Source organism: Perna viridis, chromosome 2 (assembly GCF_037379345.1).
Source record: "Perna viridis isolate PV_CMFRI_1.1 ecotype Kerala chromosome 2, ASM3737934v1, whole genome shotgun sequence".
Lineage (NCBI taxonomy): Eukaryota > Metazoa > Mollusca > Bivalvia > Mytilida > Mytilidae > Perna > Perna viridis.
This window is the reverse complement of record NC_142446.1, coordinates 20,820,387-20,846,736: the sequence shown is the minus strand read 5'-3', so window position 1 is coordinate 20,846,736 and position 26,350 is coordinate 20,820,387. Positions and strand designations below refer to the sequence as shown.

The following is a 26,350-nucleotide window of genomic DNA, read 5'->3' as shown; positions in this document are numbered from 1 at the left end:
GGAGTGGCGGTGCCTTAAACTAATACTTTATTTAAATGACAAGGCTAATTTTATTTATATATTCAGTTAAGGCTTTTAGGATAATCAGACAGTTACTGTTCAATATTAAACCGATATCCTTCTTCAGCATAAAACGAACTATATATATATTGCGCGCTAGGTATATATCTACTCAGCGCAAAAGATAAAGTACACTAATAAAGTGCCAAACAAATATGTGACGGGTTGGTCATTTCATTTAAACGAATTATAGTGGAACAATGCATTCAGTGCTGTACTCGTATGTTTAAAGATGGCGTCGTATTGTGGAAACCGACAACTCCCCTGAAACCGACTAGTGCGATAATTAATATAATAGATTTGAAAATAAGAATATTGGCAAGTGCTGAAATTGGTAACCAAAATGGTCAAACAAACCATCCAGATTTTTGGTAGGATAAAACCAACTCGATCAAAAGCAGGGGTACGAAAGAAAATAGTGATACTTTCCTTAAGTTGAGTTACCCATTGACTTGAGTGCATTAGTTTTTGCCTGCACTCCCTTTGAGTGCCAAGGATCGACTGCGATGTTATTCACAAGAACACATGTTGTCAAAGTACTTTGTTTCCGTGTTGTTTTTAATTGTTAACGTTAGTCCAAATTTTCTCTGACCCTGCAACCCTCCTCTTTTTTATTTGGATATTGATATGTCGGGTTGGGGTCAGAACGATGTGCCATACAAAAAGTTGGAGATTTTGTGGTACCGCGGAGTATCGCCCTTCAACTGCTTGTAACAACTTTCAAGTTGAAATTGTGCATGTCACACCTACCTAGTTCGATTCCAGAATCATTTTCCTATATGCTGATACCAAATTTGCCACAAAAATTACATTTATTATTGAAGTTTTGAGAGCTTTCCACGAGAGACCCTGTTTTGTTGACATTTTGAACCGTAATAGAGAGTAGGCGGAGCTTGTTACCTTTGGAACGGAACGGAGCAGAAATGATTTTTAAAACTGGAATCTAACAGAATATTTCAAAATTCAGCTAAAAAATTACGTGTCCGCTACCCTTCCGTTCGAAGAGGGTCAGAGGATATTCGGACTATGTTAACATCAAGTCATTGTTGTCTATATATAGGGCAGTGCCAGAGACGGACAATTGACAGTATAACAATTATTTTCCAAATGTAGTTACCTCTAGCACTGTAAACATATTAAACAAGAAAAAAAAACATAAAAAGAATTTTTCATTTAATAATCATTTCATCTTCCTCATATGGTCACATTAGTTATTGTAATTCGTCTTAGTTTTTATATTCATATTACGGTTAACGTTTTTTTTTTTAGTGAACTAAATTTTGCTGTGGTTAAAAAGACATAGAACCCATAAAATTCATTTTTAACACTATAAAATGCAAATTATCTCTTGAAACTGCAAAATTTGATACTCACAAATAGGTTTACTTGACAGAATTCAAAAAAGTAGGAATACGCTTACAGGTCTCAGTATCGTCTTAATATTTCCATAGACTTCTATAGTGAAGTGCATATTTTTTAGGATTTAAAAAAAAATTGTAAATTGATTCAATAAAATTTTCACTTATGTAGCATTTCTAAGGACATTTGAAAAAATAATTTCCCTCAAAAAAAGTAGGGTGAGTCCACCAAGATTGGACAGAAAAGTAGTCTTGAACTATAAATAGCCTTTTTCTCTACTTTCACTTTTGTTTTGCACTCATCAAACCAGCCTTTTCAGTGCAATATTTTTGTTATAATGTTAGATTCTCTTAACAGAAAGTTTGTCATCTTATAGTGTTATGTTTGCTCTATTTTATAAGTCATTGTTCATATCTTTGACAAAATATTAGTATGTGAAGAGGCAAAAAAGAAAATGCACTATAGTATTATACCCTCCTTGTTTTAATGTACACCTGCTCAGGGATATGCACTGCGATGCTGGTACCTGCAGTACACTGTTTGGAACAAGAGAAGGCCTTTTTTATGCGAGATTTGTGATATTTGATGGTTTATTTTTTTGCTGTTATTTTTTTGCTGTTGTTTTTTTTTAACTTTGTTGTAGTTGTTTTTTTAAGTTTGTTTTGTTAATGATTTTTTTGGTTTTTTTTTTTGTTGGGTTATAGTGTTGTAGGAACTTTGTATTAATAAAATCAATCAGTGCAGTGGGGTTGTAATTGGGGTTGTTTCTGGCAGGTACTTTTTCTACAGTCAACAAGAAGGTATTTTAAATATTTTTGTATCAATTTCTCGAGAAGATCTGCCTAAATGATGGAGTACTTTGAGAAACGTATTTGCTATTCCAATATTCTTTTATTGAACTCTTTCTTTTGTTTAATCTCATGTTAAATACCACAGCCAAAACGCCTTAAACTCTGAAATTGTCAATTTTTCCACTTTTGTCCGCTATAACTTTCTAGAATATTGTCCAGTCTGTAATCATGTCCAAGTCCATAGGTCTGAAGCATGCCTGAAAGAACACATATTTACTATTCTTTAGAATCTTTAAAAAATGATGGCGTTTACAAGTAGTTTTTGGTTCAGTTGCTAATAATCATGCCTTATTACTTTGAGCTCATAATGCAAGCACTTATTGTTATTATTTTTTTTTCAAATTCAAATCTTTATTGCCATTAAATATATTTATATATTGTAACATACAAAGCAGTTTAATTTGCAGACATTAATGCATGTGAAAAAAAGACAAGTTAGATATTTCACACTCATCTTCTTTTGAAAAAACACAGAACCAAAGTGGTAGACCCTCCATTTCTTCAGCGTTTCTGAGTTTATTTGAGTTATGACGTCACTTACATTGTGAAGTTATTGAAGCTTAAATACAAATGTGGGCTGATCTTTGGCACTCAAAGGAAAGCATAACAAGATTGGCCAAATAGGCTCTACAGCATATAGGAGGTTAATGATGAATACTGGTAGTGTACATGGCAATGGCATTAAGTGCTATCGAAGTCTGATGCATAAAGTATTAGTTTTCCTTTTTGACAAATTAGATTCATGTCATTTATAATTTTGCCAAGTTTGTTTAGAATTTTTTCATCAGTATGACAGGAACTACTTGTCACAGAGTAGTTCTTGCCATTTTCAAGACAGAAACAGTTCTGGCCACTCTGGTTACCAAAATTTTATTCCAAAATGAAAATTGATGTATGGTAGCTCATTTTTGAAAGAAAAATATTAGCAATCTGTTAGACGATTTGTCTTAAATTTTGGGCATGAACTTGTTTTGCAGGAGAGGATGAAAAATAGGTTGGTGTCCCGAGATCTACTGCTTGATCGGTAGTGGGAGACAGCAACGGACATTCCAAATATTTGTCAAATTATTGGAAGAAAAGTTGGGGTTTGGCATAGATTGCAGGGTTTTTATCGAGATTCTTCCTATCAGTGGTAGTTTTTTTGTAGAAAATATTAGATAATTGTATGAATTCACAATGCATTAAGTTTAAGACTGAGGAGGGATGGACTTTTAATTAGGAAATGGATCCACTTGGGACAGGTCCACTAGGAGAAGGATGGACATATAATCAGTAAATAACATAGATGTCTTTTAAACGTTTTGTCTAGCCAGCATTTTTATTATTTCTGAAGCCTCAATGGATGGGGATTTAGTGTTTTGCTTGGACAGAAGTTTTTCAAGTGTCAGTATGATGAATTTTTAGGCAAGTTTTGCTTGCTTAATATTTATACTGTCTTAATCTTTGTTTTGCTTGTTCACCTTTATTCCTCCAGCAATGCTAGAGGTTGTCTTGCAAGCTATTTTGTGACTGTGCCATCCTGACTAGCTGGGATATTCCAACCTCTTACATTGTAGTATACCTCCCTGAGATGCATTAACCACAATGGCCAAAGTTAAGGCCTTCCTAAATTTAACCAGGTTAGGAATGATTCATGACTGACATAAGTTAGGGTTAAATCTCCATTTGGGGTTCATCCCCTTAATTCTGTTTTCCGAACATCCAGGAATTTTGAGATATAGGAGGTGAAGCATGGTGACATTTTACAAGTGCTGTTGGTTAACTGAAATAGTTAATAATTCAATATCTGTTGCAGCTATCTTCTTTATTTATAAGAAAAATCTACTCTTTAACAATCTTTTGAACAGATAAACCAGAGCATTGTAGATGAGAAATGAGTAAAGCTGGTTCTTAAATGTATAGATTTGTCTGAAAATTCATCATGCGGACACTTGAGAACTATTGTCAAAGCAAAACACTACATCACAATCTATTGAAGCTTTAGAAATTGTCAAAAAGCCTCTAAACAAAACATACCAAAGACATCAATGTTATTTAATCGCAACTACCTGGACATTTAAAAAAAAGCTTCCAGTTGAAGAGATTATGGTAAAACCCTGCTTTCCATGGGGAACCTGGAACTGTTTGACTGATAATTTTACAAATATCTGAAATGTTCATGGCAAGCTCCAATTGATGAAAATATCCTAATCAAACTCAGCAATAATGATAAATAACATGAAGTCTACTTCATGTCTTTATGCTTCACTTGCACTTAAGGCCAATGCCTTCCTCATATTATGATATAAAATTTAATGTTAAATGTTTAGTTTTCATCATAATCATACATTAACATCCTAAGTGAAAGTTGTTCAATGCCTATTACTTTAATTGTTTTAGCTGTATGAAATAGATGAAGATGAAGAGAGTCACCCCAGACTGACCATCACTGTCCCTAGAGATCTTGCTGATGGATTTATCAACAATAAAAAAGAACATTATAAATTTAGGTAAGGGATAATTTCTGTATTACCCTTGGGTTTTCTGTATATAAGCATTTCAAAAAGATCTGCAACTAAGGGATTGCAAAATATCTAAGATGAAATGAAAGATTCTTTTTGTTACATTATATAAATTGTGGAATTTCAACTGACTGTATAGATTTTGTAGGGCCCATTAAGTTTTGAAAATGACGTTCTTGAATTATGAGTTTAATTAAGTTAATGATGCGTGTATATAAATCAATATAGATTCGTATAATGAAGCTTTAGATAAGGGGATTGGAGCCTTCCTCTGGCAGGTAGATTTAGGTAGAGAGCTGGAGCCTTCCTCTGTAAAGTAGATTTAGGTAGAGGGTTGGAGCCTTCCTCTAACAGGTAGATTTAAGTAGGGGCTTAGAGCCTCCCTCTCTCAGGTAGAATTAGGTAGAAAGTTGGAGCCTTTCTCTGTCAAGTAGATTTAGGTAGAGGGTTGGAGTCTTCCTCTCACAGGTAGATTTAAGTAGGGGTTTGGAGCCTTCCTCTGCCAGGAAGAATTAGGTGGAGAGTTGGAGCCTTCCTCTGTGAGGTAGATTTAGGTAGAGGGCTGGAGCCTTCCTCTGTCAGGAAATTTTAGATACCAAGGTTTAGCTTCACTTGTTATTTGACATCAGCTTACTGTGCAAGGGTTCTGGCTTTTATTTCCTGACCAGTATTGTAGTGAAAATTTTTAAATGCTGAATTGTTTCATAGCCATTAATGCTGTCAAGGAACATTATTGATTGGTTTAAACTTGACTTCTCTCCAGTGATATTAACTGTTATAATTGTTTATTAGGTTTCAGAAAGTGTTTGACCAGTCAGCTCAACAAGATGAGGTATTTGATGCTGTTGCAAAACCAGTGGCAGATAAGTAAGGCACACTTTGATTGACAACTTCATGGTCTCAACTTCATAACTAACATTATTCTGTTTGTATACTTATAGTTCAGAACTATTGCATGCAGTAATTATTTCTGATTTAAAACTTTTCATCACTGTATGATTTTTTTGTTGTTTTTATTTAATTAAAATGTATTTTAAGAAAAAAAATTATCATCAGTTATGTAATGGAATGTGAGTTTTGGTCTTTTTTATAATTTAATTTTAGTATTAAAAAAAAGTTTGATGACATCACAGTCAGAAAGCTTGTTCTGAAATTAAGTTATTGCAAATTAATCTCAGTCATGTTTTTTGCAATGATAACTACACCACAGTAACATAAGCATCAATTAAAAAAAATCAGTAGTTGCCTTTTTAATAAAAATAATGTATGTAGATACTGTGCTCAAATGAGCATGGTTGGTATTTTCACTTGGTTAAGCTTAATAAGTATATTAGTTACTGCACTGAGTTTCAAATTTAAGTGTTTAAATGTTTCTCTGGCAGACAGAAGAAAATTAAGTCAATGAATTGAAGTTTGAAGCTGTTTAGAAAGTTTCAAAAACTGGTGGGCCGGGTTACTTATCTTGCAAGTATAAAGATGGTTGTAAAAATTAAAAATGCAAGTGCTAAAAGCAAAATGTCATGTGTAATACTCATTGTCTTGGCTCTAATAAGTATTTTTTAAAACTTTTAATTTATTAAGCCAAAACTGAAATTTTTTGTAAAACTTTGTGAACATGTTCTCTTCCATATTAAAATAAGTTTGTGTTCATACTTTGTACAAGTTATAAGTAATTTTTCATTGATTTTGTACAAATTGTACAAATTATGATTTGTATGAAATTACAAACTGAAAATACTAATTTAATTTGAACAAAATTTTCTTACAATAATAATGTGTACAAAATTACAACTTGTACACAACATTTACATATAGATATACATTGTGTGACTGCTTACGTATCTAGTTTTATTAAGTTTATTATTTTTTCAGTGTTATGTTGGGATACAATGGAACAATATTTGCATATGGACAGGTAGGCATATCCTAGTTATTTCTTCCTATCAGAGTCATTAATGTTACTTATGTTATTTATCCTCATATCAAAAGGAAAATTCAATTTTAAGGTTCAATTCAACAAGATTCAATAGTATATACTTCTTCATTTTAAGGTAACATTTGCAGTTTCCAATAGCCTCTGGCTCTTGATTTATGAATGGCAAATCCCCAAACAAGCCATAATTCTAACTTATCAGTATCACTGAGTAACCACAGGGTTAATTTGATAATGTGTAATAAGAATTTAGCTATAATCCCTAATTAATAATATTCCTGTTTTAGTCATAATTCTAAGTTGATAGTATTCATGAGCAAGTCATTACAGGTAAAACAGTAAACCCCCTCCTATGGAATAAGGGTATACTATTGTAATACCTAACTTAATTATAATTCTAGTTTTTATTATAACTAATATGTGCCAGATTTTCTACCAGTGATCAACTGTCAGCAGATTTTGTTACATTAGAAATAAGCCTAAGGCTTGCACAGGAATACTATCAATTTAGAAATATAACTTGCTAAGGAACATTATTAAATAAGAATTATGAATTCGTGTTCCTTTTATACTATCAAATAAACTATGACTTGCTTATGAATATTATTAGATTTGAATTATGTAAATCACAGGATGTTGAAATTTTATTCCAAGCTTCACTTAGGTATACTGCATTGTGAAATGCGTTTTTCGAACTCCTATGATATCTACTTTCTGTTTGTCAAAAAATCTTGAATTTCCCTTATACAGTGGTAATAAAGTTTCTGTCACATTTTTCTCTACTACTATCAACCATAGTTTGCTGATATATTGTAAAAAGCATCCTATAGGGATGTTGTATGAACTTGTATCAGGGGATTTGTTTTCATACTTGTATGAAATCAATATCAGGTTTCCAAAAAAAAATTTTTGTTCCTTATACAGTGTTAATATACTAGCTTTTTGTCATATTTTTCTCAGCTAATTTTAATCACAGGTTGATGATGTATTGTACTAAGTTTCCTATAGGGATGTTCATAGTATTGTAGGATGCTATTGTTTACTCATATGACAACTACTTCCTGTTTGCCAAAAAGCATGAATTTTCCTTATATCATGATAGAAAGCAGATTTCTTGTTTTATTTACTTTAGACTGGTAGTGGTAAAACATTTACCATTACTGGAGGCGCTGAAAGATACTCAGATAGAGGAATTATTCCCAGGGCTTTGTCTTACCTATATGAACAGTTTGAAAAGGTAAATGAAAATATTGACATTATGGGTTGATGGTATGTAAAATAATAATAGGATGGTTGGTTGGAGAGCATACATATTTATACATATATGAAAAAAATATTTATATGTTTCTTAATTAGTGAAATTAAGTATTTCAAAATATCAACTCAAGCCTTGGTGAGTTTATTATAATGTTGAAATAAAATTAATGTTTTGCATTATTCAAGTTACATGAGCTATATAATCATTTTATCAATGAATCCTTTGGAATATTTGGTTGTTTGACATTCAGTATCAGCCATGGCAAAAATTCTAGGGATCTTGCATTTATAGAGTCTATGAAGTGATATTGCAAGTATCTAGTCTTCTGAGATGTAGATAAAATAACCAAGTCATGGTGAAAACAGGGCAGTCATTGGTGCTCAAGGGTCCAAATTTACTTTCAAAAGTGAAAGGTCCTGGACTTTTTTATATCCTAAATGAAAGGTCCACAAGAAGTCCTTAATAAGAGTGAAATGAAAACTTGAAAGGTCAAGGACATATGTAAATGGTCCTGCGTATGAAATTGAGAGTCCTGAACTTTGGACCAGCACTAATTTGAACTCCTGGTGCTGTATTACATTCAAGTGTGTATTAATATCTTAATAGCTGGTCTTTTCAGCACTTGTGGTTATAATTTAGATATTCACACTGCAGTCAAATGTCCTATTATCCTTTTATTATTTTTATAAACAAATATTTCATTGTATTAGAAAGTTGTTTGATTAGATTACAATAATAACTATAAACTTCCTAGACAGATGGAGACTTAAGCTTATGACTGCTGAAAATATAAGAAATGTTATGTTCAGATTGTAAAAAAATTGTTCTTCCATCATCTCATGGATATAATTTTACCATATGAAAGTGAAGTCTTCAATAATTTTTGATGATTTCTTTGTTATATTTTAATACTAAAATGAAATCACAAGAATTAACTGTTTATTTTTTTGTTCATTTGAAATAACGTTAATGTCAATGTTACACAATTTTATCACTATTTTTATTATTTATTTTATCATGCAGGTAAATAAACTTCTACCACATGATTGAGGTTATTTCTCCATAGCCTAAAAACATAAAAATCCACAAAATTCAGTCTGCATAAATACTGAGTTTTATTATCAATGCTTGCTAGGTACAAAATTATTAGTAGCTCAAGAAAAAAATGATGACCATGGACTCTTGTATGATTTCAAATTTTGACAAAAGTTTCATTGAGTTCCTTTTGATAAATCTGTTTTGATTCATTAATGTTACAGGATAGTAATAGATCATTTACACTACATGTATCATACCTTGAAATTTACAATGATGCTGGATATGACTTATTGGATCCTAAACATGAGGCTTCTAAACTAGAAGATCTGCCGTATGTATGCTTATTATTACTTTAGAATAAAGTTATATGTGTTGTCTTGTTTTACTATTATTTAGACTATATGTAATAAATACATTTTGTTGTAGCTATTTCAAATTTAATCAAAGACTCAAATCTTCAAAGTTGCTTATAGTTGAGGAATTATTTAATGGAAGAAATATCATACTCTTCTGAAATATAAACAATGTATACTAAAAGATGATACATTTGTAACATTGATGAATACACTATATGAATTTAAATAGATACTGTTCATTTGGCCTTTTAACATGTATGATGTTAGCCATTCTACCAGTAATATACAGGGTCTTCTCTAAATTAACTAAATTGTACTGTACAATCATTTACAATGAAACAGTGACTTAGAATTTTCCGATATTCTTTTGCCAGTTTTGGGCGACACACAGAACTAAATTTCCAATTAAATTAACTTTTACTGCAGTATATATAACCAAATTAGCCATTACATTATGACTGTGTATTGTACTGGACGTCATGGATCTTACACTCCTTGTTAAGTAGGAAAACATAAAAACACTCTACATTGTCTACTTCATATATTTCATATGTAAATTGTATTTTTATTGTACCGTATATTTGTAGAAGTCAATTTAACTCTTTTTGTCATAGAAAAAGTATTTATCCTGTTAATTTTTTTGATATTTTTTTTTAGTAAAGTGAGTTTGATGGAGGATACTGACCAGAATATTCATTTGAAAAACTTATCTGTACATCCAGCTAACAATGAGGAAGAAGCACTAAATCTTCTTTTCCTTGGAGATACTAACAGAATGATAGCTGAGGTATACTAGGATTTCATTGGGGAAACCCAATTAGCTTGAAATATTGTATAATACAAGTGATTTTTTTTAATTACAAATTATAGGAAGCAAACTGTCTCCCCTTTTACCTATTGTAATTTAATTTTTTGTAGATTAAGTCCATAAAGAAACTTATTTTTTTAGTTTTATGGGATATTGAAAAAAGGCAGAGTGATGCTGAATGCATGTAAGATTTTTACTTTCTATCAATAAAACTTATTTCCCTAAACAAAAACAAAAAAAATCAAACTTTGAACCTTGTCACAATTTGTAAATTCCTAATTTTTTAACTTATTTCTGTTACCAGTGAGCTGCTTTCATTTTAGACACCAATGAACCAGGCTTCTACCAGATCCCATTGTGTCTTTACTATACATCTCACATCTAGAGAGTCAGGCTCAGCAACAATAAGAAGATCTAAACTACACCTGGTTGATCTTGCAGGGTATGTGTCATTGGAAAATCTACCTTCTTTTGTTTGTTCCTTCTGTGTTTAAACAATTTAAACATTAGCTTGAACTATAAATATAGGCATACTACGAACAAAGTCTCCTTGATAATCAATTTCTTAGTCTTAAATAAAGAATTTGCCAATTGTTATTAAAAAAGTTAAATATTATTTTTTATTGAATACATATAGCTTTCATAATGAGTGATCTTAAAATATCGAAACATATCAACTCAAATAATTAATTTCAACATCATAATAAGCAGGTCTATGCAAGTCTGTTATGTTGTTTAATTAAGTGAGTTGATATCTTGTAATGTTCAAATTTCATGAGTTATAAAATCCTTTTCTCTGTAATTCTGCAGAATACTTGACTGCTTGACTTATGGCAACTGCCATGTCAGAAACTGTCAAATATCTTTCTATGATATTACCTGAAGAACAAGTTTGAAATCATTATAAAGTTACATTCAAATAATCAGATTCTATAGACAAGGCAAGATGATTTTTAATAGGTTTTTCTACCCAGAAAGTATGTTAGTTAAAGTAGATCAAAATAGAGCCAACCTGATATTTCTGGCCAATTCATAACTTGACATTTTTGAGTTCTCTTTTTTTTCGCCTTTACCGACAGTATTAATAATATAAATTTAGTTTAGCTTTACATTACAGTAAAAAACTTGGTTTTGAGTTCTGGAAAATTCCTGATTTCTAATGTGATTAAAAAACTGGTAAAAAGGCTTTTTGTATAATTGTTATAAGACATGTTAATATGTTCTTTTTGGTTTTTTTTGTTGGTATTTCATAACAAAAATATTTTTCAGTTTTGTCCTAGACCCTTTTTGGGATCCAGACAAAAGCCACCAGATAAAAGCCTCACAGAAATTAATTTATCAACTATGAATAACATTTCTATTAATACTGAAAGTGTAGAAATTTAAAATTTAATTTTTTTGTAACTTATAAGAAGTGAACTGATAGAAAAGTGTATAAATACTGGAATTGTAAAATTTAAACATTTATTTCATTTTGAAAGTTTATTGTACTCTAAGTTTTAAAGTTTAGATGAATGGTATAATCAATTAGTTTAAATGTATTTTGATCTTTTCATGATGTTCATAATTGCTTATTTAACTATAATAAGAACTTTCAATTAGTTTGAAATTGAAGTCAGTCAGGAAGTATTTAATTGAAACCATTTAATTTTTTGCTTTCATTTCGATAGAAATCAATTTTGAGTTGTCTGTTGATATTTATTTTTGTTAATAAAAAAATAAAAAATCCCCCCCCCCACAAAAGAAAACAACCAAACAAAAATATATATTTTTACATTAACATTAAGCTTATTATGAGATGGGGCTTTTGTCTGGGGTTGGGGGGGCTTATGTCATAGAACCATAATAGAGAAGAAACAGTCAAACTGTGAGAAAAAGCGACAGTCTCCTGGATGTCAATCAACAAAGAGAAATTTCCAAAATAAGAGATCATACCTATTACAAAGAAACATCTTTTTGCTCATTTTGAAAAAAGAATAGGTCTAATTTTGATCACCAAACTTGATAATTCAAAAACTAATTTATTAACTACTTACTGCGAATTTAAAAAATATATTTTTTATGACAAATTTGCCAAATGAGCAAAAAGATGTTTCTTTGTAATATGTATGATCTTTTATTTTGGAAATTTCTCCATGTTGATTGATTGTCTTTTTCTCACTGTTTCTTCTCTATTAAATCTGTGGAAACATTTAATTATTTTTCTCAACAGTATAATGAGAATATGTATGGTGTATATGTCAGTGAGACAGCAACTTCCACCGGGATGAAAATGTCAGCCCAAGGCCAGTAACATTCTCCTTCCTATTATGTTTGACTTATTGTTTTAATGACAGGTCAGAGAGAGTGTCTAAGACAGGTGTGAAAGGTGTCTTACTGAATGAGGCTAAATACATCAACTTATCTCTACATTTCTTGGAACAGGTATGTTACACATTATTCAGCTTACACTATGCATGTAAAATATGACCAAAGGGAGCTTATTGCACGGGGTATAATGTTTTGACCTGTCTGTTAGTCCATTTTCTGTTTTCCAGACTTTTTTTTAACGCTTGCAGACACTGACATGATTTTTGGTATATAAGTTCACAATGATAAGTTACAGGTCAAGTTTAACTTTTGTTTCGTTCTGATGATTTAACTGAAGTTATGGGCCTTGAACTTTAATAGCAAAATTCATGGAAATAACAGTTTTTCGGACGTTTTTTCTAAACGTTTGCAGATATTGACATGATTTTTGGTAGTTAAGTTCATCATGATAAGTTACAGGTCAAATTAAACTTTCGTTCTGCTCCGATGATTTTTTCCAAAAATTTTGGGCCTTGTACTTAGCAAAATTCACAAAAATAACCATTTGCCAGACTTTTTTTCTAAACTCTTGCAGATATTAACATGGTTTTTAGTATATACATTTACCATGATAAGTTACAGGATAAATTGTGTTTGGTTCTGCCCTGGTGGTTTTTACCGAAATTACCGGCCTTAAACTTAGCTAAATTCACAGATTATGACATGATTTTGGGTATATAAGTTCTCCATGATAACTTATGGGTCGAGTGTTATTTTGTTCCACTACAATGATATTTACTTTGGATTAATTAAAACTTAAAGAAATCACCGTCTGGAGTTTGAAACTACCATTCTGAGTAACAGAATTCAGTTAGAAGATAAAGAAAAAATCATTTTCAAAAATCTTTTTTAAACTTTATTTTGTTGCAACCTTTTTTAATGCCTGAAAAAACACTCCAATTCCTTTTTTATTGGGGTCCTTTAACAACATGGGGACGTGTGGGGTATTTGAGCATGCTTAAAGGTTCCTTAATTTCTTCTGAGTTCTTCATCAGTATACTGAACAAAAATATTTTAGCCACAACTTTGGGTTAAGGGCTTTAGGTTAAGTAATTTATCAAATTTAGTAGATTCAGTGAACACTTTTCCAGCACCTAATGCTTTTTAATTTTTAGCTGATTTATGATATGTTTGTTCCTTTTGATAGGTAACAGATCAAGTTGATTATTTTATCAAAGTTTAAATTCAGATCAGATCTGAGATATGGTCCTATTTTTGTCCTATTTGCAGCCATTAGGGACATACTGGTAATGGCTGTATACAATATGCTCAAAATTCTTTGTGACTGAATATAAAATACGTAAAGTAGAGAAAATTGGTAGTCACCACTTCTCTGTCAACTGTACAGAATAAAGGAGACTCTTGGCTGGTGTATGAATGACATGTCTTTCCTTGCTAGCTAAATTATTAAAGATCTGGTTTAGAGTGTCCAAATTCTGCAATGCTATGTTGGCTCAGTTGATGTCATTTTTGTTCTGAAATGCAAAAATGCAAAAAAATATCTACAAGTGGACATTAAACTAAAATGAATCCATCAATCAGTTAATATCTTGTGAATACTAATAGATACATCCACAGATAATGTTATGGTGAATTGCCACTTGAGTGAATATAATTTTTCAGGTTATCATAGCTTTATCAGACAAGAATCGTCAGCACATTCCATATAGAAACTCTATGATGACATCAGTATTACGTGACAGTTTAGGTGGTAACTGTATGACCACTATGATTGCCACTTGTTCTGTTGAAAAGAAGAATGTAGATGTAAGTTTTACCTTGTGTTTTATGTCACTACTTTTGTTATAGCTCTGTTCTATAGTAGTATAACAGCTATTTCAGTATTTATATAAAAATAGATTAAGATTTTGTTGAACAGAAATATGTAATAATCACAGATTTCCCTTATACTGTCTTTTTGGACAGCAGTAATTTGAAACAACAAAAACAATTTTCTGTGGACATATTATATTTTTTTGTATTTTAATTTATTATATTGTAAAATGTTGTGTAAAAGGTTAGAGGGATTTATGATAGAAAGAGGAAGCTGTAAAGTGAGTTAGTGCATCTAGTAATGCAAATCACATGCAATATCCTCTTAATTGAACTCATTCAGAAATATTTTGTAGATGCACAATTAAGAAATGTAATCATTGGTGAAATACACTAATGAAATAAAAATTACATTGTTAATTGTTCAGGTAACATTTGGTAGGTACTGTATATTAATTTGGCCTCATTCTCATTATGAAGAAGTTCAACTTGCAGAATTTGCACTGCAGTTTAGTATTTCTTCTCCCTTTTTGAATGAACATTGAAGGTTTAGTTTTGTTGCATATGTAAAGAATAGAGTTCAAAACATAAAATTTTGTGATACTCAACACTTGTTTCATATTACTTTAACTCTAGAATAATTATATTAGAAAAGTTTGAAAAAATAGACATTAGGGACTTTTTTTGGTAAATAAGTTATTTGTTTCTTGCCAGGAATCAATATCGACTTGTAGATTTGCCCAGAGAGTAGCTATGATAAGGAATGATGTGATGGTTAATGAAGAACTTGATCCCAAGTTATTGATAGCCAGGCTAAAAAGGGAAGTACAACAACTAAAGGAAGAACTGGCTATGGCTACAGGAGAACAAAGGACTGACAATTTGTCTGAAGAAGACATCAGCAGGTTATATTGATTTACTATACACAATCAGTTTAGGGTACATGAAAATAAATTATACCTTAGCTTAAAGAAATCTGTTGCCTATGTTTGTACTAAGACTCGGTCAGAATAAGCCAGAGATACCAGTGTAAAAGAAAACTTGAGAAAATTCCATGTAACAGGACATATGACCTCTATGAGAACAAATTATTTGATTATAAACCAAAGCATAAAGATTGACTTTTCTTCTTCGATAAATGATTGGTTCTACATTTATTGATGTCAAAGTACATGATTTAAAATTAAGTTTTATTTGGTATACTGAAACTATTTTTATTCCTACATACAAATTTCCATGTGACATTCATGCATATTTTACAATGTAAGTGAATTTATCATATGCAGATTTTGTTTTTTTTTGTTGATAAATTGTTGTGTTTTTGTTACTATTTCGATAAAAAATGGTTTATAATAAATGAATCTTTTTGTGTAAAGTCATTCCTACTTAAATATAGGGTTATCCTTGTGTTTAAGGTGCAAGTATGCTGTAGATAACTATTTGGAAGACAAAGATCCAGATTCTGCTCTTGATATTGGTGCTGATATGAGAAAGATTCAGTATTGTTACTCTCTTCTGAAGGTTTGTCAAGATAAATTATACTGTAAACATTTGTTATACCTTTTCCCACATGATTCATTAGGAAAATAGGCTGATACTAGTACATACCCATACAAGAATATGAACAAATATTTGCATTTGAGTGAGTTTCATAGTCCTACCATTTCAGAGCTAAATAAGCAGTACAAGCTAAGGTTATTTTCTTCTGATAAATCTTATGTTGAATCCAATGAATACATTTGTTTGTAATTATAGGAAATGGTTTTAGAGAAGCCAAAAGTGGTAGAAGTTGAAGCTCCAAAGTCACCGTCTTACCAACCAATGAATGAGGACACTGGTCCATACAGAGATTCAGAAAATAGTCGGTTAAAGGAACTTGTCTTACAAAGAGACAATGAAATCAGTATCCTTATATTATTGATTTGTTATAATTTGAGGAAGTTTTCTTTTCTGTAGATGTTCTTCTACCCCTGTTCAAATAGAGGTATATGATGTGTTTTATCTCTCTCTTTGTGATAATTAATGTACTGTCTTGTTTATACTTTCAGGATATTAATTGTGACTGCCATTGTGAAGTAATACTAACAGTACTTGTGCTGTTTATGACACACTGATACTTGTTACTTCATTTTGTGCACTGAATTGAAGTTATAGATGAATGCAGTTTTACATTATACATGTAATTTTTGTTTTAAGTTGGTAATGTAGGGATATCTCACTATAATCACTAAAATAACTTTCTCTTTGGACTTAGGTAGTAAGAATCTTTTTTTTTTCATATGATATGAAGAACTTAACAAATAACACAGACATTCTGGTTGGAATGTTAAAGAAAGAAAAGAAACGTTCAGCGGATGCAATGGCAGAGTTGGAGAGTTTTGGAAGGATGAAGTCTTTTGAGGACAACAGTAGACCTTCTAGTGGCCGTAGAAGTAGAGGAAATAGAAATAATACAGCTGAAAGTATTATGGCTAGTAAACGGAATAGCAGTAGTTCTAGTCTAGATGAACAGACTAAGACCAAAATATGTAAGTGCTTTGTTTAGAGTTATTTAATGATAAAAAGTTTTTGGCTTACCTGCTGTGAAAATAATTTTTGCTTTAAAGCAAGCTTATTATACCCTATGCTACAAAGTTATGGATGGTTTAATATTTTTGACATTTGTCTTTCATTTATCATTCAGTTGTCGCCCTGATGAGGCCTTCATTTTTAGCTCACCTGGCCAAAGGCCATGTAAGCTATTGCCATTACTAGACATCGTTCATCCTTTGTCGTTAACAATTTTTCCAAAATCTTCTCCTCTGACACTACTTGACAAACCGGAACCAAATTTGTTATGAATGTTCCTTGTGGTATGGTGCATAAAACTGATGTTTGGATTTTTGATCCTTCAATAAACATGGCCATCATTTCCAAAAATAGAACATGGGGGTCAGACAGTAGTTTTTTGCCAATTTCTCCAAAACCATTAGGTTTAGCCAAATTCTGACATAGGGTAGAAGTGTTCAGCATGGTAAGATTTATCTGCTCTTAATTTTATTTTATCTGTTAAGCCATTTTGGAGTTTTTGCCCTTTTTCGACACATTTTTGCAATCTTTAATGTTATTTCTTTAAAAAATCTTTTCCAATTAGAATAGAATCAAACTTGGTTTGAATGTCTTTAAGGTATTCTGAATAGAACTGATGTGTAGATTTTTTTTGTCGAAAAACATGGGCATAGTGACTAAAAATAGAGGTAAGACATAAGTTTTTTCATATATATCTCCAAAACTGTTAGGTTTAGCCAAAGTCTATTATTTGCCGAAAAGGCTTACAAAAGTCTGCATTGGATCAAAGATGTTGGACTTATTTTAACTCACCTGGCCAAAGGCCATGTGAGCTATTGCCATCACTTGGCATCCGTCGTCGTTAACAATTATACAAAACTCTTCTCCTCTGAAACTACTTGACTAATTAGAACCAAACTTGGTATGAATCTTCCTTGGGGTATCCTGCATAGAATTGAGGTGGGGATTCTTGATTTGTTAAAAAACATGGCCACCGTTACTAAAAATAGAACATAGGGGTCAGACAGTAGTTTTTCGCATATATATCTTAAACCGTTAGGTTTAGCTGAATATTGAAGTGGGTAAAAGTATTTAGCATGATGAGATCTATCTCTGGTCAAATTTTGGTTTTAATCTGTTTAGCCATGTCGGAGTTGTTGCCCTTTTTCAACGATTTTTACTATTTTTAATGTTATTTCTTTCCAAAATCTTCTCCTCTGACACTATTTGACAAATTGAAACCAAACTAGGTATGAATGTTCCTTGGGGTATCCTGCATTGAACTGTCGTGGGGATTTATGATTGGTCAAAGAACATGGCCGCCGTTACTAAAAATAGAACATAGGGGTCAGACAGTAGTTTTTTGCATACATCTCCTAAACTGTTTGGTTTAGCTGAATTCTGAATGAGTTAAAGTGTTCGGCATGATGAGATCTATCTTGGTCAAATTTTGGTTTTAATTCTTAAGCCATGTTGGAGTTATTGCCCTTTTTCAAAGACTTCTTTAGTCAAAATTGTTGGACAATTTCTTCTTTAATTTATTGCCTTTGAAGGCAAAATTGAAGAAGGTGAGCGATTCAGGCTCCTGGGAGCCTCTTGTTTACAGTTTTTAGCCAATATCTTGAAAACTATGATAGATAGAAAGAAACTTTCAATTGCTGAAATGATTCTTATGATAAGGCCTACATAAGTCTGCATTGGATCAAAGATGTCAGACGACTTCTTGTTAGAGTTATTGTCCTTGACAGGTGAAAAATTATGTTTTTTGGCAGTTTTTATCAAATATCTTGAAAACTGTAATAGGTAGGAAGAAACTTTCAATTGATGAATTGATACTTATGATATGTCAAAATTATTGAACAACTTTTTGTAAGAGTTATTGCCCTTGAAAGGCAAAATGAATCCAGGTGAGCAATTCAGCCTCCTAGGAGCCTTGTGTTCTGATAATTTATTTAACAGTAATGGTACCATACTTCAAACACAAAAGGGGGTGGTTGTTTCGTGTTGCTGTGCACCTGATGTAATTAATGAGATTTGTTTACAGAACAAGTTTTTTTTTTATTGTAAACAGAACTTTTTTGTTTGTATTTCAGAAATACAATACAAACAGTATATACCTTAGTTCTTAGTCTTGTCATAAAATCAATTAGTAGATGTAATTAAGAAGTGATACTGCTTTGTCGTTTTAATTAGTTTGTTGTTAATACTTAATGTCAAGAAACTATACAACACCTGTTCATGAATTGGAACTGAAAATTGTTGTAGTTTCAAATGAATTATTGTTGGTGCATAAAACCTGTGAGACAAGGAAGAACATGTAAGCAGTTGTCTTTTTTTTCTCCTGCGATATCCTGATCTTGGTTTTTTAAAGGTTTATCATTGTTTATAGTAAACTACAACCAATATTTCACTTAATGTTAAAAACAATTTTTAAAACTAGTTTGGGTAATTTTGTATGACCTTAAATGGTTATACATTGATATAAATGTAAACTTATTTTGATGTGAATGTTATTGCAGTGGGAGATATGTCTACTGGAAGACAGGAAGCCTTTGAGATATTCAAAAGAGATTACCCACAGAATCCAATGATAGAGGAAAATAAAGATGCATTAAAGCAGAAATACGTTGAAGCCAAAAAGTTAGGAGAAATTGTCAATAAATCAAGAGCAAAAATTAGTAAGTTAGTAATGAGAACTATACTTTTATCTTATTCTTTCTAACTGGTCAATAATTAGGACATTACTCATTGGTTTATGTTAGTTTTTGTTACAACTAAACAAGATAAAACCATGAAAGTTTGAAGGAAGTAGCTTACAAGACATTTTGGGGGAGGGGGAAATGTTCTCTGAAAACTACATTTCATGAACATAACATATTAATAAATGTACAATTTTAAAAGAAATCTACATTTTTCTATGGGTCCATCAGGCATTTAACACATGCATTTTTCTTCACAACAATACTGGTGTCTTCTGCGGGGAAACCAAACAGTATTTTGTCTGAGCAGATTCTTTTAACAAAGTTTAGATATTTCATTGTTTGTTCTAAGAAATTTGATTTATGCATATGCTTAATCATTTATGTATATGCTAAAGTTGAAATTTGCCTTTGATTAATTATTTATGCATATGCAAAATTCAAATTTTGCATATGCATAAATGGTGGGTGCTTTAATATTTTAGCATATGGAAAATTTGATTTATGCATATGCATATGTATTTAACCATAGGCATAATTAGAATTTTGCATATGCAAAGATATTAAAGCACATGCTTTAAAAAATTAGAATATACAGAATTTGATTTTAGCGTATGCATAATTATTTAAGCATAATTATACAGATAATATTTACACCATACAGCCTTACAGAGCATTTACAGATATATCTTATATCTATCAATCTTATTTAGTTGTATGTTATATAATTTAAACAGGAACAAGAATAATCAGTTAGATAATGTTCTTATATATTGACATGTAGATGGAAACTTACTTCTTCTTTTTACAGATCATGTAAAGTCTCAGATAGAGCAATACAGAATGCAGCTGGCTATGAGAGGTGTGTAGAAGTTTCATTACACTTAGTCACAATGAAATTTAAAGTTAATCATAGTTTCACTAGGCAAATTACAGTGTTCTCCCCAGGCCCTTGAAGCACTATCCAGTTTGAGCGCTGCGCTATTGACCTCTGTATAGTGCTATCTTGCCACCAGCACTGTGCTATGAAGTTTAATATGGGGATTAAAAATTAATAATGACAGGAAACGTGTGTGCCTCCAAGGTCATTTATGGCATCCTACAAGGTAATTAGCTCAACAGATAGCAGTAAACACACTATAGTCTGCATGACAGCACAGGTGTATGAAGCCAATCATAATTACGACATTGCCGACAAAATTCTTAATCAGTCACCCCACCTGGCCACAAATTAATTTTAAAGAAGGTGTCAATCAGATACAAATATCTATGAACTGAACCAAAACTTGACTATAGTAACTCAACCCTGGCGAAAAGCATGTTGCTATTTATAAATGCAAAGTTGAATGTTGCACAATCACAAGATGTTTTCAACATTTAGAAACTGATTTACCTTATAAAAGAAGGTATTTAATTCTCAAACATTATTTATTCCATCAGATACTTCCACTTTATTCTTTGAAAAGAAAAAGGGAAATGGCCGGCCTTTGTTTACATTGCTATGTTGTTGTGTATCATCCGCACGTTTTTGGTGGGAAAATCGGTTAAGAAATAGATTGTAAAATTCCACAAGTCTAAAAATAGTACCACAGGTGTGATGAAAGTTCTGTTGTGAAAACTTAATTTTAACATAATAGTAATAAAACAAAACAAAACAACTAGTGTGTCAACCTTAAACAACAAGAATAAGATTTATGCTTTTGACTTTCTGAAATTTTGGCAACATGAATTTTAAGATCAGAGTAGTCTAGTACATGTACCTGGTAGATAATTCTAAATCTATAAATATATTGAATGTTAGAAAGACTAGAAAAAAAACTTTAATAGAGAATGCTCTTATTCAAGTTAATATCTTATTCATAAAAGGCCCCAAAACAAATAGAAAATTGTAATTTCCAATGGGTCTGCTGTCAGCAAAAATTTGCAGGTAAAACATCAATGAAGAAACCTGGGTGTGCATGAATAAGGTGAAATGTTTGTGAAGAATTACTTGCAATATTTGTTTAAAACATAACAAATGAAAAAAAAATATTAAATTTATTATTACTGCAATGGTAAAATATTTACCTATGAATAATTCATACAAACATAAACAGTACATTATACATAAAATATGAAGTGGCACCTTAAGACGACTTTAAGACAAGGGACCAACTAATGTCGTGACACACATGCTGAATACTGTGCTATCCAAAAATCCAGGGGAGAACACTGCAAATTACCAGAATTTGTTTCTATTACATTTATATACAAAAAAATATTTGTTTATATCAGAATTGTTGTACAGCATGCACAGCTTGTCAAGTAAAGGTTAACAGTACAAAATGGACTTGTACAATCCCCATTGATATTGGACCTGTAAGAATATATGCTTCAAAGTCATGAATGATGTCATTATAACTAAAAAGGCAATACATTTTTAGGCCTTTTCTATACAATAACAGGGTTATTGCATTAATATTAGGAGAAAACATCCCTTGCAGTATTTATTTTGTACCTAAAAACAATATAGAATGCATATTTTTTTTTGTACTATTAGGATCAATATTCCCCCAAAATTCATGCAATAACCCTGTATTTAGTATTACTCTATGCTTATATCATTACTGCATAGTTTTATAGAAACTGTCTTAAAGGCTTGTGATTTACAAATCAGTTATATAGAATAACTAGCTAGTTTAAATTGATGTGTAAATAAGGTTCCCTGAAGTGCCCTGCCCTCTGTAACAAATCATGTCTCTGCTGTAACTATTTTGTCTTCCAAATTGGACTTTTGATATTATATTGGTGACCTTTAACCTTGAGGTCCCCTACATTTTTAAAACAACACAGCATTGGCAATCGTGCCTTATTTTTGCTTTCTTTATGTGGCCTTAGACTAGTAGATCTTTGGAATAACTTGTTCATTTGGTATTGTTTGATCATAGGTCTAGTAGATCATGAGGAGGCAGAACCTGATGATGAAGAACAGGGCATGAGGAATGAAATGGAAGATGAAAAACAAAGGTAGGTTTACTGGTAGACAACTTGTGATAACAAGAAAAAATATGAACTGCTCTTATTTGGTTTAGCTTTTTTTTTTTATTAGACACATTTAAACAGATTTTTTCAAATAATATAAGAATCTGAATCTGATGCTGATATATTTTTTTTATTTCTTTTCCTAGTATGACCTGCTGATGGCTTAAGTCACAAATTAAAGTGGTATATGTTTTATTACGTTTGGGGAGAAGAAGATTTCTTTTTATTGAGAAAAGTAGAAACATCAAAAACTATTGTGTAGCTAATTAGCAAGCTAATGCAACAAATCCTGAACTTGGGATAAAGTTTTTGTTACATTTGAATAGATACAAGGAATGTTTTACGAGGTTAAGAACTTTGAAGACAGAAATAGAGCATTTACAACATCTTCTAGAGAAGTCAAAGGTCAAACTGATGAAAGACTTTGAAATGTGGTGGGCTGAACAAGTAAATTTACAACAGGTGAATTTAAAAGAAAACTATATATAATATATAATATAGAATAAGTGTCTCCTTCTGGGAGGGGATGTTTTAATTATTTCTACACTCAATCTTCAGTGAGTTTATTTTAAGCAAAAAATGTAATTAGTATTGACAGTGGAAAAATAATTCAGATCAAGATTTTAAATCAGGAGAATTGGTATTCTAGTTATATTTGTAATATGAATTTGAAAAAATACCTTCCATTAGATATAACAATGTGAATTATTTTTGTTATGAGCTGCAATGAAAGAGGAAAAAATTATATTTTTCCAAATTAATTTGAACATTTCTTTCATCCAAAATATTAAATGTTATTTTTTATTTGTATGTAACTGATTATCAGGGACAGAAAAATCAGTACAAGATGGAGGAGCAAAAGTCGGCATGGAGAACACCAACACCAAACAAGTCTTCACCAAATGGTGTATCACAGCAGTACACAGAATACAGAAAACCTTTTGATCCTGCTCAGAGGAGTCTGTATGAAACTAATAGCAGAAAAGTGAATAATTTAGGAGATGCAGAACCAAGGAAACAGTATGATACAGGACAGAAAAAACCTCCTGATCTCCAAAAACCTAGGTAACTTACAACTTTCTACTTCATATAGGCATAAAATACAGGTCTTAGAAAGAGTCTGGCAATAGTAATATAATCTGAAACATGCAATTTAATAACCTATCAATCAAATAAGGCATTGATACTCATACAAAATTCAGTGTGACTGTTGCATTGTTGCATGAAGTGAGCTGTTTAGATGTGGAAACAGACATCATACCTCCAAAGGTCCAAGATCGAATCCAATAGATATGCAACACAACCAATATAAATCAACCAAACCAAATGAATGCCTGGAATTTATATCTTTCTGATCTTTGGTTAGTTCCATTCATCATGAGATACAATGTTTCCAGTCTCTTCATGCAACAATGCAACAATAATACTGAATATTTATAGGTTTTATAGTTTTAAGTACTGATATGGACAACTTATTGGTCTTTACCTTTTTGAACAAATTTAGATTTTTTTCCCCAAAAGAATGTTAAATAATTTCAAAAACTGTTAGAGTTATCTTTATTAGTAACTCTTGACATTATTAGTCTCCCTTGCAACAAAAGTAGTAAAAGGTGAGATTTAGGTATTGTTTTTCTGGCTTTAGCATCCATGTTGGGATTATAATGATAAGTGTTCTGATTACATTAGTTTTATATGAACAACTTGTGCTTGTTTGTTCATATTTGGTATGCAGTTGCATTAGCATCAATATATCACAATGCCATTTTCTGCAGACACCCCCATAGTCACGGTCTATTTTCTTAAAAATTTCATGTTGATGAGTTTAATGTTAAGTTTTCTGATTTCTGTACATTGTATTCCATCATATCAATTTACGTTGATGTAAATTGTATACTCTTTCTGTATAGTTTTGGTAATTCATTTTTGTGGTAAAACTGTTCCATCAATCTCAGCATTTTCATTACACATTTTTGTAAGCCTAGTTATTACATTACCCTTTTCTCACTTTCAAACACAAACTTACTTCTCAATTTTAGTTATATACTTTTTAGATTTAATTATGTTTTAAACTATATTAAGAAGAACTGAGAAATAGGAAGCATCTTTTAAATTCAGTGCTTCTTTCAGATCTGAGACAGGAGGTTTACCATTGACAGGGGATGCCAAAGCTGATGCTGATATCATGGCATTTGTCAGAGCAAGACAGAACATTCTACGTCAAGGTATGGCATTCAGAATTGTAGGATTTTGAAACACTTATAGTTCACTGAACTTAAGTTTGGTAAAGCTTTTGAAAATAAATATATTGTTCTTGTAGAGTTTAAAATGAGAGCCTATGAAAGTTTATTTTGAAACATTTTGTTGTAGACCAACATTACATGAATTACATGCCTTATCATTAAGGATGCATTTTTAAAGTTTAACTGGGGTTTTCACATTCCTAGATATTCTGTTTCAGAAATTCTGAATGCAACTAGACAGAAATAAAAGAAAATCAATAATTTCCTTAAAATGATAGAAGAAAATTGAAAATTTCAGGAATCAAGTTTTTCTTTATTTTCATATTTCTTAAAGTAAGTTTTTTATTTCTTGGTGTTTAGTTTTGTTCAGAATTTTTTTTTAAGTTATCATACTTATTATTTCAAAATTTTTGACTGAAATGCTCGAAATTGCTGTTTGAAATGTGTAGATGAACATTTTTTATGAATCTGCACTATTTTGTTATTATTTGTTTCAGCACAAGGAAAAAGCTGATACCAAGCTGCCAGATATGTGATTGCTATTATTTTGGTGCTTTATACATCTTACCCATGATGTATACATGTTAATTCTTTGCTAGAGAATTGCATCAGTGAAGCACATATCATCAATAAGACAGTGTCAGGGAACCTCAGAGTCCATTATTTGAATGGACAGTTCTGAAGCCAGTCGTTCATAAAAACAGAGAGAACCAACTATTCATGCTTAGCAAATATAGTTCTATTTATATTCTGATAAAATGTACTTCATTACTTATATGTCATATTCTTGGTTGTGCATTTATAAACAATAGCACAATAAAATACATGATAATGATCGTTACTGTTTCTCTATTTGGTAGAAATTATTTTTTTTATTATACACCCACTCAACGAGTGGGTGGTCTGCTGGAAACACCTTGTCCATCCTTATTTCCATCAGTTTGTACAAATTTTGTTGCAAATATCTGGGTTCCCAGTGGATGGATGGATTTTAATTTGGTTAGTGGCTTTATATAGATGGAGCATACTTTGTAAGCAATTTTGGGAGCTGTCCAATATCCACTTCCTGTTCAAAGAACAGACTTTTAAAACTATTTTAAGAATGATTTTTTTTTTCAAACTAAAATTAGTTAATTATATAGCTAAAGCAGAATTTATGGCAGCAGAAATCCAATCATTGACCTGAATAAAAAAACATCTGGTTGCTTACATCTTGCTGATGAAAGCCAGATTACTTACTTTGTATGGCCTTAAAAAGTTTGCAGTTGTATGATACTAATGTTGTCATGGACCTTAGACATATTGTGTCTGCACAGTAACTTGAATAAAAGTGAAAGGATCTCTCACAATTAAGGTTTCATATTACAAAAAATAAAATGCTGTGACCCTTATCTTTGGGGGGAAAGGGGCCAAAAGGAGAAAACTTTATCTTAGCATGTTTTTTTAACCATTTCATCTGGACCATGTGTTCAGTTTGTTTTTCTCAAATTTAGTATTTGCTCATTAGAGAGGGTAAAATGATTATGTTAGGTATTTCAATATCCACAGGTAGATGAT

The 26,350-nt window shown here is 31.3% G+C and overlaps 1 protein-coding gene across 1 annotated transcript; it reads left to right on the top strand.

Annotated features, from left to right (window-relative positions):
- The first annotated feature begins 268 nt into the window (after window positions 1-268).
- Window positions 269-25,629, top strand: LOC148624016 (kinesin-like protein KIF6). Its single transcript, XM_088566423.1, has 21 exons — window positions 269-463; window positions 4,650-4,759; window positions 5,564-5,638; window positions 6,644-6,686; window positions 7,837-7,941; window positions 9,222-9,331; window positions 10,014-10,143; window positions 10,488-10,606; window positions 12,501-12,588; window positions 14,137-14,280; window positions 15,001-15,191; window positions 15,702-15,807; window positions 16,042-16,189; window positions 16,596-16,814; window positions 19,353-19,511; window positions 20,344-20,394; window positions 22,460-22,538; window positions 22,880-23,015; window positions 23,380-23,618; window positions 24,681-24,775; window positions 25,291-25,629. Exons 1-21 carry the CDS (start codon window positions 404-406, stop codon window positions 25,305-25,307), a joined length of 2,424 nt encoding a protein of 807 aa, XP_088422549.1. The 5' UTR covers window positions 269-403; the 3' UTR covers window positions 25,308-25,629.
- Window positions 25,630-26,350: the final 721 nt, after the last annotated feature.